At 52.9% G+C, this 16,344-nt stretch overlaps 5 protein-coding genes across 5 annotated transcripts, besides 8 other annotated features; 2 read left to right on the forward strand and 3 right to left on the reverse strand.

Moving 5' to 3' along the window:
- The first annotated feature begins 250 nt into the window (after positions 1-250).
- Positions 251-274: a microsatellite.
- Positions 275-900: 626 nt separating this feature from the next.
- Positions 901-923: a microsatellite.
- Positions 924-1,034: 111 nt separating this feature from the next.
- On the reverse strand, positions 1,035-5,146 carry ACLA_093160 (U6 snRNP complex subunit PRP24; the record flags this gene model as incomplete). Its single annotated transcript, XM_001273042.1, has 4 exons — positions 1,035-1,799; positions 1,864-2,220; positions 2,281-2,508; positions 2,564-5,146. The coding sequence occupies 4 exons, from the start codon at positions 5,144-5,146 to the stop codon at positions 1,035-1,037; spliced, it is 3,933 nt and encodes a 1,310-aa protein (XP_001273043.1).
- Positions 5,147-6,071: 925 nt separating this feature from the next.
- Positions 6,072-6,096: a microsatellite.
- A 36-nt stretch (positions 6,097-6,132) lies between these two features.
- Positions 6,133-6,158: a microsatellite.
- A 363-nt stretch (positions 6,159-6,521) lies between these two features.
- Positions 6,522-6,554: a microsatellite.
- Positions 6,526-6,555: a microsatellite.
- Positions 6,556-7,081: 526 nt separating this feature from the next.
- On the forward strand, positions 7,082-8,224 carry ACLA_093170 (mitochondrial 54S ribosomal protein uL22m; the record flags this gene model as incomplete). Its single annotated transcript, XM_001273043.1, has 2 exons — positions 7,082-7,130; positions 7,212-8,224. The coding sequence occupies 2 exons, from the start codon at positions 7,082-7,084 to the stop codon at positions 8,222-8,224; spliced, it is 1,062 nt and encodes a 353-aa protein (XP_001273044.1).
- An 823-nt stretch (positions 8,225-9,047) lies between these two features.
- Positions 9,048-10,398, forward strand: ACLA_093180 (histidine phosphatase family protein; the record flags this gene model as incomplete). Its single annotated transcript, XM_001273044.1, has 4 exons — positions 9,048-9,203; positions 9,316-9,534; positions 9,610-9,852; positions 9,955-10,398. The coding sequence occupies 4 exons, from the start codon at positions 9,048-9,050 to the stop codon at positions 10,396-10,398; spliced, it is 1,062 nt and encodes a 353-aa protein (XP_001273045.1).
- A 322-nt stretch (positions 10,399-10,720) lies between these two features.
- ACLA_093190 (uncharacterized protein) lies at positions 10,721-12,472 on the reverse strand (the record flags this gene model as incomplete). Its single annotated transcript, XM_001273045.1, has 2 exons — positions 10,721-11,605; positions 11,657-12,472. 2 exons carry the CDS (start codon positions 12,470-12,472, stop codon positions 10,721-10,723), a joined length of 1,701 nt encoding a protein of 566 aa, XP_001273046.1.
- Positions 12,473-13,159: 687 nt separating this feature from the next.
- Positions 13,160-13,188: a microsatellite.
- Positions 13,189-13,218: 30 nt separating this feature from the next.
- On the reverse strand, positions 13,219-15,310 carry ACLA_093200 (putative GPI anchored protein; the record flags this gene model as incomplete). The annotated part of the gene is made up of 6 exons (XM_001273046.1): positions 13,219-13,816; positions 13,867-13,931; positions 13,987-14,088; positions 14,142-14,403; positions 14,451-14,795; positions 14,853-15,310. 6 exons carry the CDS (start codon positions 15,308-15,310, stop codon positions 13,219-13,221), a joined length of 1,830 nt encoding a protein of 609 aa, XP_001273047.1.
- Positions 15,311-16,270: 960 nt separating this feature from the next.
- Positions 16,271-16,290: a microsatellite.
- Positions 16,291-16,344: the final 54 nt, after the last annotated feature.

Consider the following 16,344-nt stretch of genomic DNA (forward strand, 5'->3'; position numbering starts at 1 on the left):
CAGCATTGGTAGGTCGGGAGCTAGTCAGAGAGCTAGCTAGTCAGATATATATATATACAGAGTAGGTGGCATTACTGTGTACGTTCCTCATCTCTTACCTTAACCACAACTCCCCAAGACTGTGTGCAGAACCACCCACACGGATATCCAAAGAGCCTCCTCATCTCTCAAGCTATTATCCTACCAATCACAGCTTCCAATCCCACATTAACTGCTCCCTACAAATGGTCAAAGGAGAGCGGTCTGCCAGAAAAAAAAAAAAAAAAAAAACAAAGATCGCCGAGGAGTTCTGAAACCGGGGATCGACTGGAGGCTGGTCAAAGCGTTATTCTGCGGGGTTCCAGACTTGGACTACTCCATAGACGTAGACGTAGACTCTGGGGTATATGTTGAGGGATGTGTACTGTGGATAGTGTGGTGAACTTGGAGTCGGGAAGGCAGGGAGAGATGATAGAATGATTAGACGGTCGTGATACCATACCGAGTGACTACCTACAGTCCATACGCATAACCTACAAGGAAAAACAAGGTCTATCAATGGATCGGGATCTTTCCCCAAATGCCATACAGCCAATGTCATGGCAACCGTCAGTATTAATTGGTTAGCTCTTCTCGCTCCACCTGGTCTATGTCGGCGGGATCCCCCCTTCCCGTCGAAAAGGTTGATCAAATACAAGAAGAATCATTAGAGCAACATTTCACGGGGAGAGTGAACAAGCGGAAAGATGAGCAAAGATACAAGAAACATGGAGGCAAAAGGGGGGAATGTAATCTACATGTCGATGGTCTGTTTGGAGAACAAATAAAAATGGTCGTTGGGTAATCCACAGGGATACCACATGCAACATGGTCGAACCACAGGAAGGGAGATGGCGCGGTTCGGCCGCGTCAACACGCAGAAGAGAGAGAGAGAGAGAGAGAGAAACTTCATCATCTCCAAAGGACCTCGGGTCGGGGACGAAAATCGGGGGGAAAGAAGAAACGCCAACCCCCTGTTTATTGCAGCCCCGGTATGTCCTCAGAAAAAGTTTTCACTAGCCTCGACTCCGCTGGATCATAGCACGGAAGTCATCATTGCTCTTCTTCGTCGTCTCACCTTCAACAGGGTGAGCGGTATCGGTCGTCTCAGTCATGGTCGTTATCGTCGTCGCGCCCTTGGCGCCATCGGGTTTGGTGCTTCCTCCCTGTGATGGGGTGGAAGGAATATTGATCCGCTTCATCCCAAGTCCACCTCGTCTCCCACCTCGCGCGCCAGGCTGCACAGGACGCTTCACCGGCCCACTCGGCTGAAGAAGCCCTGCACCGGGTTTTTCCTTCTTCTTAGGCACTGGACCGACGCCAGGTTTCTTTTCGGCTGATTGTCTCAGCATTTCCGAGACGGTGCCCACGTGAAGTCGACGGCCAGGAGCGATTTCGTGTCCCTCGAGCTCGAGCGAGGCCTTGCCTGCGTGGTTGACGTCCGCAAACTCCACGATCGCGCCTTGATGATCGGGCCGCAGCACAACCTTGATCAGCTCCCCGTATGGCTCGACCAGCGCCCGAACCCGCGCATCATTGACCGTGTCAGGGATGTTCATAAGGCCCAGCGTCCGCGCCGACCGTTCCTTCGCCGCCCCATCCGGTTCGGCGGACTGAGATTTGGTACCATTGGTCTCGGGGGCAGGTGATTGGGATTTGCCTACACGGTTGACGATGGTCGTTGCACTGCGTTTGGCGCCCTGCGGTGTTGACAGTCGGACCTGGAGTGGACGCGAGCGAAACTCCTGTTCATGCATTGCAAGGGCGGCATTTGCCTCTTCCTGTGGGAACAGGCACATTAGTAACAGGGCTTCCAAGAAAAGTAAAAGCTCAAGAGGAACATACCTTGGTAGAAAAGACAATGTAGCCAAAACCCTTGCTACCCCCATCGACCTTTCTGGGAATTCGAACGGTTTCAACTCTGCCGTATTTCGAGAAAAGATCCTTGAGGTCGTCCTCACTTGCCTTCCAATCGATGTTGGAAACATGGATCTCCCTTCCTTCGTAGATGGGGCCATGACGGTCCTGTTTGCGACTGGGATCCGAGATCTTCACGACCAGGTTCAGATCACTTCCCACCTTGGAGCCATCCAACTGGACCGCGTTATGCGCGTCTTCGGCCGACTTGAACTGCACGTAGCAGAACCGGCGGTGTGTGTTGTATTTGAGAGACGGGAATCGAACATCGATAATCTCTCCATACTATGACGTGCAAGTGTAAGTATGAGACAAGGGAAAAGAGGCATAGCCACGCTCACTCACCTCGTGGAACAGATTTCGGATATAACTTTCATCGGCAGTCGAAGGGAAGTTTGTGACGAACAGTGTAGATCCGGAGCCAAAGTGGACTTCAATAGCATTGTCATCAATCAGCTTTTGGTCTCGAGTCTGGGCCACAAGAGCCTCATCTCTCGTCTCAAATTCGATGATGGCTGTTTCTGAGTTCTTATCATCACCAGGTAGCATCTTGACGCTATTGACGGTGCCGCACTAAATCAACAGTCAGATAGACTGGTAATATGGGATTAGAGCGAGAGAAACCTACATGACGGAAAAATTGTCGCACGCGGTGCTCCGTGATCCCACGGGGCAGATTTTTGACAACGACTGTGGAGTGTTCGCGATCACGCCGCAATGCAACCGATTCGGCCTGGGGGGCGGTAAATGCAGGCTCCTCCGCACGAGGCTTCTTACTGCTGGGGAAACCATTCATTCCAGTTTCTTCTTCGCGTTTGCGCTTCTCAGGTTGGGTTGCTAGTTCGGCGGCTGCCTGTTGTTGTTCGTATTGTTGCTGTTGCTCTTGCGCGGCAGCCGCTTCCCTGGCTTCCCGTTCACGCCGTGCATTGATGGCCTTCGTGGCCTTCCGGGTTTCCAGCACAGCCAGCTGGAGTTCATCCGAGTCCTCATAGTCCTCGCAGTGCGCAATATACACCTGCATGATCCTCTCCGGCCAGTCCAGATCGGTTCGCTTGATCGCCTGTTTCAGCACGGCAGTCGCAAAGCTGGGATTGGGCGTCCGCCGCGCGGCATCGACGGTCGCTTCGCCCTGCACGAATTTGCTCCAAGAAATCAGCTCCCAGTGATAATAGGTGAGCCAAAATTCATAGCTGTTGCCACGACGGCGGACGAGACCTTTAAAGGTTTCACGTGCGCTGTCCCAGCTGCCGCTTTCGCTCAGGTAACGGATATAGATGCGTTCGAGACGGAACAAAGGATCGCCCTGGTACGAACGGCCGTATTTCTTCTCTCCAAGCTCCTGGACGCTTTCGATCGCAGACCGAATACCAACCTCAGCCACATCCAGGTCCTCATCGGTCGAGTCCGTGAGAAACGCGCGCCGGCGGAGGTAGCTACACCAGGCGGTATGGACTTTGAGCACCTCCTCCATCCCCCCGGCGTCGAGCAGACCAGTGCTCGTGGCCTTGTGTTTGATGTCCGCGATCCGCTGGAAGGACTGTCCCTCGCGCTCGGAGCTGAGCAGATACTGGGACCAGAGGCCCCCGTGACAGGGACAATGGCGGGTGGCTCGGTCCAGCATCGAGATCGTGGCCGCGTTCGAATTGCCGTGGAAATTTCTTTGGTCGATCAGGTACATGACGTAGTCCTCCCATAGACTGGCATCGGTCGGGAATCGAAGGACTGCGCGCTGGTAGATGGCGTTGAGGAGTTCAAAGTTGGAGTGGCGCTTGCGACGTTGACGACTGAGCTCCCATTCAATATATTCCGAGTACACGGTCCACTCCAAGCCGAGGTCTCCAGAGTCCACAGCATTGCGCAGCTTGATCTCAAGCGGCTCTCGCGCGTTATATTTTTCCTTGACGGGTGTCGCGAGTCGGCTGGCCGTGTCCGCCATGATGTCCTCGTAATTGGCGTTGTAGTATGTGGACACGAAGCTTGAAAAGGCTTGGAAAGTCTGATCCCAGGTGGCATGCGGGGTTTGCAAGCGGACGTCAAAGTAGCCCTTCACCTGACCCACTCTGTCCTGGGATGGGTGGCGGGAGAGGTCTTGAACCTGGAGATCCAAAAACCGGTCCCAGACCAAATGGCTGTCATGGATTCTCCACCGGGTGGCTTCGGCGCCGCGCTGCCAAACATCCAGCACGGATTGCCAGGTAAAGACCTCGCGACCGATCAGCTTGTCCTCCTCGGTCCACTGGCTTTGTCCCGACTCCCCATGCGCAGAGTTGTAGAGGTAGAGCAACCATTCACCGTAGATGGTCCACAGCTTCGTGCTGCCATACTCTTCCTCAATGGACCGCTGGCAGAGTTCCATGACCGCAATGCGTTCTTCCACCGACTGCGCCAGCATGCTTTCGTCCTGGATCCATTCCGCCCAGAGGTCTTCACCCATGGCGAACAATTTGTCCATCTCCTCCCGTGCGGTTCGCATGTCCTTGAGAAGATCGTACTTGCGGGGATCCCCGTGAATATCAGGGTTATTGGGCGGGTAGACATGATTGACGAACCCCTGGTGGAGGAGGCGGATGAAATTCACATGCGCCTCGTAGGTGTGCGGATTGTCCTGGATCTGGGCGAACAGCTCGGTCGCCATTCGTTGGGCGTCGGGTTGCAGCGATGTATCTGTATAATTTCGGCGAGCGGAACCTTCCCGGGGGCCTTCCGACATGGCCAGGTCAAAGGATGTTCGCGGGGTGGGTGTGTTATGGGAGATGGGATTGACATGAGGGTACATGGTGGAAGGCGACAGTTGGCTCTCGTAGGTTTCGGTGTTTCGTAGGATGGAGGTGTTGGTACGCTGAGGCTGGTGATGTTGCATCGAGGCCAGGTCGGCGAGCGTATCCATACCAGGAGTGGATGGCTGCCGGGACGGAGGCAGATCGACGGCTGGAGGAGTCCCATTGCCGCCTCCCATGGTCGGACCTACATTGGGACTGTTTGTCGCCGGCGGGGACGGATCGGAGAGTTGTGAGGGGGCATAGACATGATGCGCCAGCGGGGATGAAGTCATGGCTGGCCGTGTGGCAGTTGTGCGACCCTTGCGTAGTGGCTTATTCGACGGACGCGAAGTCGGGGCGGGAGTGTTGTTGGCAGACGTGGGTCCACTCCCCGGCGTTGAACGCCCCGACTGGGGATTCGAGTCTGGCGAAAGAAGCGAGTTGATATCCATGACGACTCTCCACGTTCAGGTTCTTTATTTTGGGGGAGGGGGATGAGAAAAAGGAAAGGCGACGGAGGTTAAGGTGCAATCGCCAGCGGAACGCGCTGGGATGCCGCGACGTCGGGGAGAAGAAAGGGAGAGAAACGAGAGAAGAGGAAGAAAAGAAAGAGAAATCCAAAGACCAGAAAAAAAAAGGTATTATGGAAATTAGAGGACAACGGATGGTCGCCTCATCAACGAGTCCATTCCTGCTTTGGCCCGAGCCTCACTTGCACTGTTGGCGGTTCTTCCCAGGTGGAGCGGACGGGACCAAACCACGATGGAAGAATTGCGCAAACAAGAGAAGAACCCAAGATCACACTCTTTTGTATTTTTCGTTTTGAATGTTTCTCCAGGAGCAGGAATTCCTTTTGATTATTATCGTCCCGTGATTCCCCGTCTTCGGTTGTCGGATTCGTCTGGTGAAAGGACTGGTGGTGATGGCTGTCCCGGGACACGAAAAGGCAGGGATTTCGGGGGACGAAAAATGGGAGAGAAAGCCGAAGGAAGAGAGAGGAGGGGGAAAGAGAGCAACAGGCAAGCTATCCAGATCCAGAGCTAAAAAGCGGGTAAGCGGCGGTCACTCATGACGGGGAAATACAAAACATGGGGAGGGTGGGAAGAGTTGGACCTACACAAGGATAGGAAGGAAGTAGTATTATTTATTATTCCCTGAGGGAACAATAATCAATAGTGAATAATAATGATAATGATACTAAGGGAAGAAGGGGAAGAAGATGAGACAAAGAAGGAAGAGGAAGAGAAGAAAGCAGAGAGAGGTAGTTAGTTTAACTAGAAAGGGGAAAAAAAAAAAGATGAAGGGAGACGAGACAGTGGATCGACGCGGTGGAGATGGACGGTCGTCTACCTGCTGGAGTCAAGCACGACAGAAACCAGAGAGAGAGAGAGAGAGAGAGGGATATAATAAGATGGTAAAAAAGAGTTCGGTCTCGGCCTGGGAATGGAAATGGGAATGGAAATGGTCTACTTACGATGGTCTATGTCTATTCTACGAGGTTAACGAGGCTACATACATCGTTCAAGATATTAATAACCGATGACATCGCGATTCTCGACTCCTTTCGATCGACTGATTGTGTAACATCTACAGAGTACTCTCCCCAGGTAAGAGACACGGGAGCTGAAACGCATCGACCCTCCAGACGCCATGATATATGGTGAAGCCCAAAGGAAGTCTCAGGAACTTCGAAAAGTGCTCCTGCATCACGTGGCGGATCTGGCAAGCAAGCCACTTTCCACTAGAGGAGAAGCCAGTCCATGACAGCTCTGCGTGATTCTTTACGATTGCGGTAGAGTTGTAGACTGCTACTATCGAGATAGTATCATAGTAGATAGATAGATAGATAGATAGATAGATACTACGTAGTAGGTCGGTGGTTTAGAATCATGACTGTCTGTCTGTCAGCTCTATCGAGCGAGGGAGGGTCCATCAAGCAGTCATAAGTCATAACAATGGCCGTCGCGAACTGACAACACGCCAAGGTGCACTGAGATGAAGGTCAAGAGAATGAGGTCATGCTGCATAGATTGCATGCAAGAGGCCAGAAATGATCCTAGCCGAGCGGACTATCGAGCAAGGCATAGCAGCCGTGACTCTTGAGTCTGTGACCGAGAGACCAAGAGAATAATAATAACTACTGTGTAGTATAGTTAGGTACTGCTTACTAAGAGTAGAGCTGCTCGGGGCCAAGCCTCGTGACTACGGAGTATAGCTGGTGGCTTGACGCCTGAGCCACACCAACCGAGTACGGCGGACCAAACAGACCATCTGTGGCGCCAAGTGTCCAGATCATGTGCCTCGCGCCTTTGAATGCAATTTTCCCCTTCCAATCTCCGATTCATCCAAGACTCGAGCTGCCTGGGCGTGAGTTGCAATCGTTCGCCATGGCCACAATGGGTGCTGTATATCCCTATGGGCGTCTGCTCCAGACAGGTAAGTGATGTGATTTTTTTTGCGCCATTGATTCCTCGTGCCCTTGACAGTCATTCTGATGCTGGATGTTTTCTATCTTAGCTCGGACAGGCATCGCTTTTGTCCCCCGACGCACCCTCACGTATTCCCTTCCCCGTCGATCCCAACAGGACGGCAACAATGGGCCCAATGATAAGCCTGAGGATCAATCGAAACCTTCCGCTCTATCCTCCATCAAAGACTTCTTCTTCGGTGGGAGATCCGCCGCCGCAAAGCCCAAGATCACCCGCCGGGCCACCGCTCCCCCCAAGCGCGAGGGTTCGTTGAGTGCCGACTCGATTTTCGCCGAAGACGAAGCCACCCCGAAGCTGATTGCCTCTGGTCGGACACCCGCCGCCCGCAAGGGCGCCGAAGTCGTCGAAGGGGAGGAAGAGATGGTGTACGAGGTGGAGAGCCGGAACCGCGGCAACATGGCGGCGGTGCTGGATCCCCGGCCCAAGGCGAGAATGCGCTGGGAGCGCAAGATGGTCGTGCGGGAACTGCGTCGTCGGGGCCGTCTGACAAAGACAGAGCAGATCATGCGGACGGAGCGGGAGTCTCTTTCCAAGTCGCACTGGTTCAAGACCTCGGTGAAGAAGCTGGGTCCGCTGGCCCGTCAGATTGTCGGCAAGAACATCGACGAAGCCATGCTGCAGATGCGTTTCAGCAAGAAGAAGGCCGCCAAGGATATCCTGGAGCACCTGCAGCACGCGAAGAACGTCGCTATCGTGCGATCGGGCATGGGTCTGGGCGAGGCCACGGGAGACAAGCCGGTGACCGTCACGCTCAAGTCCGGTGAGCGCAAGAAGATCTTCAACCCATCATCCATCTACATTGACCAGGCCTGGGTCAACCGAGGCCCGTATGGCGTCGACTACGACCACCGTGCCCGAGGTCAGATCAACCGGCTGCGGCCCCCTTACACCTCCCTCACGGTGTTGCTGAAGGAGGAGAACACCCGGATCAGAGAATGGCAAGATCGTGAAAGCGAGGCTCTGCGCAAGCGGAAGGCTCAGCTCTGGACTCAGCTCCCCGATCGGAAGATTAGCGCGCAGAACCAGTACTACAGCTGGTGATTGCTCTCATGCTTTTTGTTGGTTTAGCCATTACCGGGCGATTTTGATGGGTCATTACTGGCGTTTTTTTTTTTTTTTTCGTTTTCCCTGTAACCTTTTCTAGATCTCGGAAAGCTCTCTCTCTCTCTCTCTGTCGAGCGGATGTTTTCAGCGTCTCGTTCTTGCGTTTTCCCTATCCCCATCCATCCCGTGATGCAAGGGCAACGGCATTGCTTACTCGGCCTGTGGACGATATGATTTATCATAGCCATTTTGATTGAGGCAAGAGTCGGACTGACCAGGCTCTACTGTACAATACTAAAACATACATTTTCTCTACCCGCATCTGCCTTGTTAGAATCCGATCCAGGTTGTCTTCATTAACCGCAGACGACGGATGACGTCCTCCATACTGTTCTCTACACGTGGGAGCAGCGTTTTCCCGGATTGGCCGTTTTCGCACAGAAACATCCCACCATCATTTGAGGGCATTCTCATGATCGTCAAGTAAAGCAGCGCATTGATCTCCAGGTATTCTCAGACATGCCTGTCTAGCATACTATGTCTAATATGTCTATATAGCATATGTATGCCCCACCAGGATCAATAGTCAGCGGCCAATTAGTCTTAACCCCCGAACCACAGCATCCACAAGATCTGATGATGGCACCCCTTCACTCGACTGCAGAGGAATCCCACCCTCTACGCCCATCTGCACGATCCTCACACCGTCCTCGCATTCTTAAACTGAAGCGTTCCCTCCGAATACCTGTAATCATGTATGCTCCCAATCACCCAGCAGATAGCAAATTACCTAGCCAAGACCCCCCTCCGCTAACGAAACATGCCCAGACCAACCCTCCTAGTAATCACCCTCCTCGTCGCCAGTCTAATGGCCATTGCTGAATCAGTGGCCTCAGAAACACATCTGGAATTCAGCACCGTAACCGGCTACTTCCTGCAAGACGAGCCGTCCACGGACCCAGATACCTTCGACTATGTAAACCCCCCCCCCAAACCCCCCAAACCCCCTCCTTCCCATGCCCAAAACTCCTCCGGCAATCCACCATGTGAGGTATACTTATAAGCTGGCGAAGGCTAACCATACCCAGGTCGCCGCGAACTTCGGCCTCATACCGCGGTCCTACGACTCAGACGCCGAGTTCGATCCGGACAGCCGCAAGTCGCAGTGGGAGCGCTTCGCGCACCATCTCGAGCAGCTGAATGCCAACAGCGGGCCCGAGACGAGCTACCGTCTGCTGTATCTCGGGCGCCACGGCGAGGGATATCACAACGTCGCGGAGCGGCGGTATGGCACGGAACTGTGGGATGTAAGCCCTCCTCCCTCTCCCCTGCCCCCATCTTTTCCATACAACGCCAAGAACCTGAAAGCTGACTCAACCGAGTGCTACTGGGCTCTCCAAGACGGCGACGCCAACACCACCTGGGTCGACGCCCGCCTCACAGCCGTCGGCATCGCACAGGCCGAGACCGCCCGCGCCGCATGGTCTGCCCAGATCGACGCCGGCATCCCGCCCCCGCAAGCCTACTACGTGAGCCCGCTAAACCGCTGCCTCGCCACCGCCAGCATCACCTTCCTAGGCCTCAAGATGCCGCATACGCAACCGTTCCGGCCTGTTGTGAAGGAGGTAAATCATGCCCCCTGCTCCCGCTCCCGCTCCCCCCTCAAGCCTGCATACTTTTTTTTTTCCTTTTCCGATGTTGGATGATGAGTTAAACGCCCGCCACAGCTCCTCCGCGAAACCCTCGGCCTGCACACCTGCGACAGCCGCTCGCCGCGCTCCGCCATCGCCGCCGAATACCCACAGTACATCTTCGAGCGGGGCTTCGCGGAGCACGACCCGTTGTACGACGCGGCGTGGCGCGAGTCCGACTCCGCGCGGGACGTGCGCCTGCGCGCCCTTTTGTCGGACATCTGTGCGCGCGACCCCAGCACCGTTCTCTCGCTGACCGCGCATTCCGGCGCCATCACGAGTCTGCTGAATGTCGCGGGGCATCGTCGGTTTGCGCTGGCGACGGGCGCCGTGATCCCTGTGTTGGTGAGGGTGGAGCGCGTGCCGGGGCCGGCGCCGGAGATGCGGGTTGATCCGCCGTCGGGGGCGCCGGTGTGTAAGGTTGGGATGGAGTCGAAGGGGGTGGGGGAGGTGGTGGTGGAGGTGGTGGAGGGTGCATAGGGGGTTGGTGAGGTCGTGGGGTGTGGTTTGTAGGCTACAAATTCAATGAGGAAATAGTGTTAAATTCGAGTATAAACGGCCGTTTGAGCTTGCTATTTATTACTAAAAGTCGGTTGGAAGTTCTGGTAAGGTGGCATCTTGTAGTGTACAAAACTGCCCCCAAGCAAAGGTCTAAGACACTGACAACATGTAGGTGATTAAACTTTTGTATATAGATACGAGCTACTAGGATATCAACTGCAAAATCACATCGCTAAAATACATCACAGATCAAGCAAGCATTATATCAAGGGCAAAATCGAAATTGGGAGGGGCAGCCGGTCTAGGCCAGTCCCATTCCCTTCCTGAACAGCCTATGCTGACGGGAGGAGGATAGCACCAGACGGCCGAGGAGAGTCCCAGCCCAAGAAGTAAGCGATGTGGAGCTTTGCCAGAAGGCAGAGAACGCTAGAGCTGTGTCCAGAACAGCCGTTCTGGCGGATTCGAGGAGAGCAACACTCTGTGCAACCGAGCGACGGACGGGGATGTCCGCGGATTGTGGAAGAACAGGATGCTGGCCAACCTTCGGTTGCGCTCCAGAGTACCTCGTGCCGCTGTCGATATACGAACTTTCTTTGCCTCTCGAGTGCTTGTTGGTTTGAGTTTGGGTTTCGGAGCGACTTCCAACATCTTGTTGGGTCGTCGAGCGGATTCTGAACGGCCTAAGCACGCCAGACTCGTGCAGCACGCCAGCAGTACATTGGACAGCGCGTAGCGTGCCAGGTTGCCGGGTCGTGGGCGTAACTGTAACGGTCGGTGTATGCGTGGGTTGCGTTACCAGCGAGCCGGGTACCGCATGGGTTTGGATGGCGGCACGCGAAGGTCTTGCCTCCTTGTGCGTTTGCCGGACCTGTAGATGCACGTGCGCGGTGTTGGCAAATCCGCCAGAGCTGTAGGTAGAGCGCTCTGTGTGCTGAGCATTGGTCGTTTCCGTTGGCGAAACGGCAACCTTTGATTGCAGCGAACCAGGAACAGCTTTGACAGCACGGGTTCTGTCCACGGCTGTGGGTTGTAGAACCGGGGTCGCGCTGGTGATTGCTGGCCTGGTAGCAATGAAAAAGTTCTGTCCAGTATTCCGGACTTCCAGTCGCGCTTTGGTGGGTTGGCCTAGCGCTGCAATGGCGGAATCGTTGAGAGCACGAGAGACCGTCTTCTCCAGGCAGTTGCACTAGGCACAAGTTAGCGAGTAGAAATTTTAGTAGCAGCTGTGGAAACCTACCCGTTTATGTTGTTTTCGATGTTTCTCACAAGCCCCATGCTTGCGAACTTTGATGTAGTTCTCTTTTTGAGCCTGGGACCGCGGCTTCTGCTTCTTTGGGAGGTTGGTCGTCGCGTTCATATTCAGATCCAAAACCAGTTCCATCCCGCCGCCAGCCGAACTCGGTGCCGAGGACGGGGGACTGGATGATTTCGAAGGTGGATCAGAGGTCGATGTGGTAGATGGACTGCCACGAGACTGTGAGCTCCCAGCGACCGAATCGGGCCAGCAAGGAGAGAAGTCATCACATGAGTCGGAAGTCTGGCTCATATCGGCCACAGCAGCGTCTTGCAGACGTTGCAGATGCAGCGAGATGGATGCCTCGAGGCGCTTCTCCTTTTTCGAGAAGCAGCGCGGATCGGCAGCTGCACGGGACTCGACGGTTTGTCGGAATAGGGAAGGTGAGTAGAAAGACTCTGTCGTATCTAGAGGAGCAAATGAGGACCATGAGTCGTCGAACCCTGAGTTGGATGGTTCGAGGAGGTTGGTGTTGGAATCGATCATGTTCAATGGCATGTCAGTGGCCCCTATCAAGGGTTCCTCAAAGGTGAGCAAGTCAGAGAAAGCTGGTTGCGAGAACTGGGCAGCATCCATGTCCCAGTTCAGCGCATCAGCATCACTGTACACCAGCTCGAGATCCTTGGGAGAGATTGACTCGAGCGATGGCGGGTTGCTCTCCAGATACCCCGTAGGGAACTCGAAGGTGTTGTCAAAGTCAAGCCACTCATCAGAGCGAACGGAGTAATCCATTTGATACATAGAGGATTCAGCAGCCATTATTCTCAATGCGCTAAGGAGATGATGTTGTATGATGTTGTATGACGAGGAAATGAGTGATTTTGAGGGAGATGAAGCCGTCCGTCTTCGAGATAGAGATAGAGATCTCGGCTATTTACGGGCTTGGTTGTTCGAGTCAGGAAACGCCAGTACTGTGCTTTTGACACCACACCAAAGGCAGTAGTATCCTTAAGCTCGTGTGAGAAAGAGTGGATAGAGGGAGACTGAAGAAGAGAATTCAAGAGTTTTGAGAGGGGAAAGGAGATGTACTGAAGACGAGGGCCGATTCAAAAGCTGACGCTGACCCGTCACACTTCCCCTTCACAGCCTCAGGCCAGTTCCTCTGCTTTTCCCTTTTTGGCTCCCCGCCTGGTCTATGCGCTAAGCCGTTTTCGGACCCCGATTCCGTCCCCCACTTGGTTTTCCTACGGCCTGTGATTGGATGAGTAGCAAAGCTCCGCCTATTCATGTCTCATGTAAGCAAAGATCAGGTGACTCCTTGTCTTATAGTTGTGCCTTCCCTGAACTCTGGAGTCTGTACTATGACTCGGCTGCTCAGGCGTTTGGAGGCGACGAAGCTTAAGTCTATTTCAACATCATATCAAATTTGGATTGATGCCGATATCTGGTGTAGATCAATTCTTGATCTATGGCCAAATGTCCTACAAACAGGATGTTGTGCAATTCTATATATATATGTATATATATATATATATCTGAAACCCGGTCTAGTCCTAGACTAATCATTACCATGCAGCAATGTGCAAACTAACAATCAGACATGCTATCTGTAAATAAGCGTTGACGTTGAAAACAGTTCCCCAGCTCTTCTTCGAATCCGCCGTTGTCGTTGCCGTCTTGTCTAAAACAGTTGGTGAAGGAGTGGGTGTAGGTGACGGCGAGGGCTTCCCAAACTTCCCACTTCCTGAATCAAACTCGAGACACGCGGTTGGCAGTGGATATGAGGTCGAGGCCAGCACAGTCTGCACGGCGGCAGCTTCGGTGAAAAGCCTAGGGACTTCGACCTCGAAATTCGCCAATGCGCCTAGGTTGATATCTACGTTGGGGACAATGTGGGTAAGGTTTCCGAATACATTGTCCAACGTGGAGGAAAGCTTTCCATCACCGCTTGATGCAGCCTCACAGTGCTCATTTACATGGCTGAGCTGTGTCACATTGAGAGAGAGATTTGGAAGTTCGAGGAAGGCTCCAATTCCGCCCTGGACGCTTCCTACTGCCGTGTTGATGCCGAGAAGGATCTGGGGCTTGAAGACGGCACGGGCCACTAGAGAGGTAAGAGCGGATTTTGCCTGAAATGGAAGAGCATGCACTGTTGATTTGTCACTGAGGAAAAAGTTAGCCTGGGTCCTCCTCTAATGGGTGACATAACCTACAAGCCCGTGATTGAAGAGTTTGAGATTTCGTTCATGTTTAGCTCAATCCTCGAATTATCAGGGACCTTGATCAGTGTTAGTACGCGGCTAACATGCTCCAAACCAGCGGTATAGACCTACGGAGAGATTAAAGCCATAAGAAAATCCGATGGACTCCTTTAGGCTCAGACTGATATCGAAATTTCCTTGGAACAATGGTCCGAACACAAGAACTCCAGGAATCTGCCAGCTATTAATGACTATGACCCGAAGCCCTCACCAGGGAGTAGACTAACCTCAAAAGGGACCAGCGGAATTGCAGGAAGCTGGATCGGATATGATATCAGGTTCTGACTTGCTGAGAGATCGAATTCGAGTTCAATCTGGGAAAAGAGTCCATTGACAGCCACATCAATACTGCCATGTTCAAAGAAGGCAATGGTGCGATTGACAGAATCCATGATTCCATCCGAGCCGGTCACCTCGAAGGAACCTTTGGTAATGTCAATGCTGCCTCCAAGAGAGCAATTTCTACATGACACGGTGATCCCTTCGGGTCTGCGAAATCAGTATTTGGTACGTTGTTGATTGCATATCCCACTTACAAGAACATATTTGCAGCAGGGATATCTGGAGGATATATTTGCTTGTCAATATATTGGAACTTGAGAGCTTTGTTTGCAGTCGTGGGATAACCCGAGGTAACAGCAGGTGGTACTGGAAAGTTGACTGTCGGAGTGGCACCGGATTTTTCCATGGTTTTTGTTGTTGCTGGCATGTCTGTCTGCGGCTGTTGTCTCTTGACGAAGCCATGAGAGCGTTTCTGAATCTCGGACGGGCTTCGGCGTGAGAAGGAGACTCGGGTGGATTCGAATGCATCTTGCCAGCTGCAGTCAGATTTCCGAAGGGAGACAATTCTGCGCTCGACATCGACAGTGACCTCGGTGACTCTGAAAATGGTCAATGGCTGTGCTAATAGCTATGATACACACCTTCCAAGGACTGACCTGTATGCCGATCTCTCTCCGTCCGAATTGCATCCCCTGTGGGAGGTGACGACGATGAGCTCGGTAGTTCTCTCCAGCTCCTGCTGTGTAGACTGAAACTGCTCAATGGATGCAAAGAACATTTCGATATGGGACTCCGAGCAGGTCACGTCCTCGAGATGATGGTCCAGCTCTTCCAGGGATAGGATCGGCCATTTCGACTTGACGCTCAGAGTCGTGGCGAAGACTGATTCCGCAGTCGTGTCATCGTGCATAAAATCGAAGCTCGCTCGATATGCGAGGACCTCTTGTGAAAACCGTGCTCGTGCCTTGAGCTTTGCTGGGGCGACCGCAGCAGAAAGACGTCTCGACCTGGGGAAGTTGACCGGCTGCACTGACATGGGCAGGGTCCTCTTTATCGCAGCGTTTGCGCTGCTGCAGAGCGCGAGAGTAATGAGAAAGAAAAGCCACACAATCATGATAAGAGTCAATGTGTCCCGGATTGTCTACAATCTAAAGGAAGCATCTACACGATCTCTGTCTAAACGGCATATTTACGTCTTTATTAAATTTAAATGTCTGCCCCCGAAGTGCAGTCTGGGGGTATGACAGCCTTGGCCCCCTAAATTTGGGCTGATTTCCACAGCCTCTGTTAGCAGCACTAGTTAGTAGTCTCTAACATGGATGTAGAAACATGATCCTTTCCCGGTTGAGTATGGGGCATCTTGAAACTAATGCAGGGTGCCTGTGCCGCATGGCTGAATCGTGTTGGCTAAGAGGGCGAAGTGCGATATTGACGAGGTACAGCCTCCACACTTGCGATGATATATGAGGGGTAAAATTAGCCTGTTTGTCTTGTGTCTGTCAGGATGTGGATGGGTTCGTTCTTCTCAAGTGCTCTAGTTCGGTCCGAATGGGTTGAGCGTTCGTGGGGGATTTTGCTGGTGGTGATGTCGATAAAATAGACGGGATGAGATCCACTGACTAGAATGTATCTAGTAGCTAAGACTAGATGGCTCAAGGCTTTCAAGCAGCTTGATTGTAATATCATCCCTAGCTCCCTACTCCTAAACGGATGTGAGTCATGAAGATGAACGAGGTATCTTGGATGGCGGAGAGACAACCCATGGGACTGTGTGGCGGGGGATGGCGCCAAACGGGCGACTGAGCATGTTGACTTGGAGTCTCGAGTGTGAGATGAAAAATAGGAGATTAGATCATGACTGTACATAGAGGTAGGAATCCTCAGTCCAGGTATATACATACTATGTAGTAGTGTAGTAGTGGTAGGAGTAGCGCTCTCATTATCAAGAGGACAATTGATGTGTTGTGCTCTCTCTGATCCTTCAACCATCAACTACGACCTTATCATTTATTTGTACGACCATTCTTCTCACCTTAGCTTCTGAGGAATTCAACCTCCCACTCTGATCTTCTTTTCTCTCTCTCTCTCTCTCTCGATCTCATCTTGTCTTCATCCTCATCGTGGTGAACTAACTCGATTCCAGCCAAC

Source organism: Aspergillus clavatus, genomic scaffold, assembly GCF_000002715.2.
Source record: "Aspergillus clavatus NRRL 1 1099423829798 genomic scaffold, whole genome shotgun sequence".
Taxonomy (NCBI): Eukaryota; Fungi; Ascomycota; class Eurotiomycetes; order Eurotiales; family Aspergillaceae; genus Aspergillus; species Aspergillus clavatus.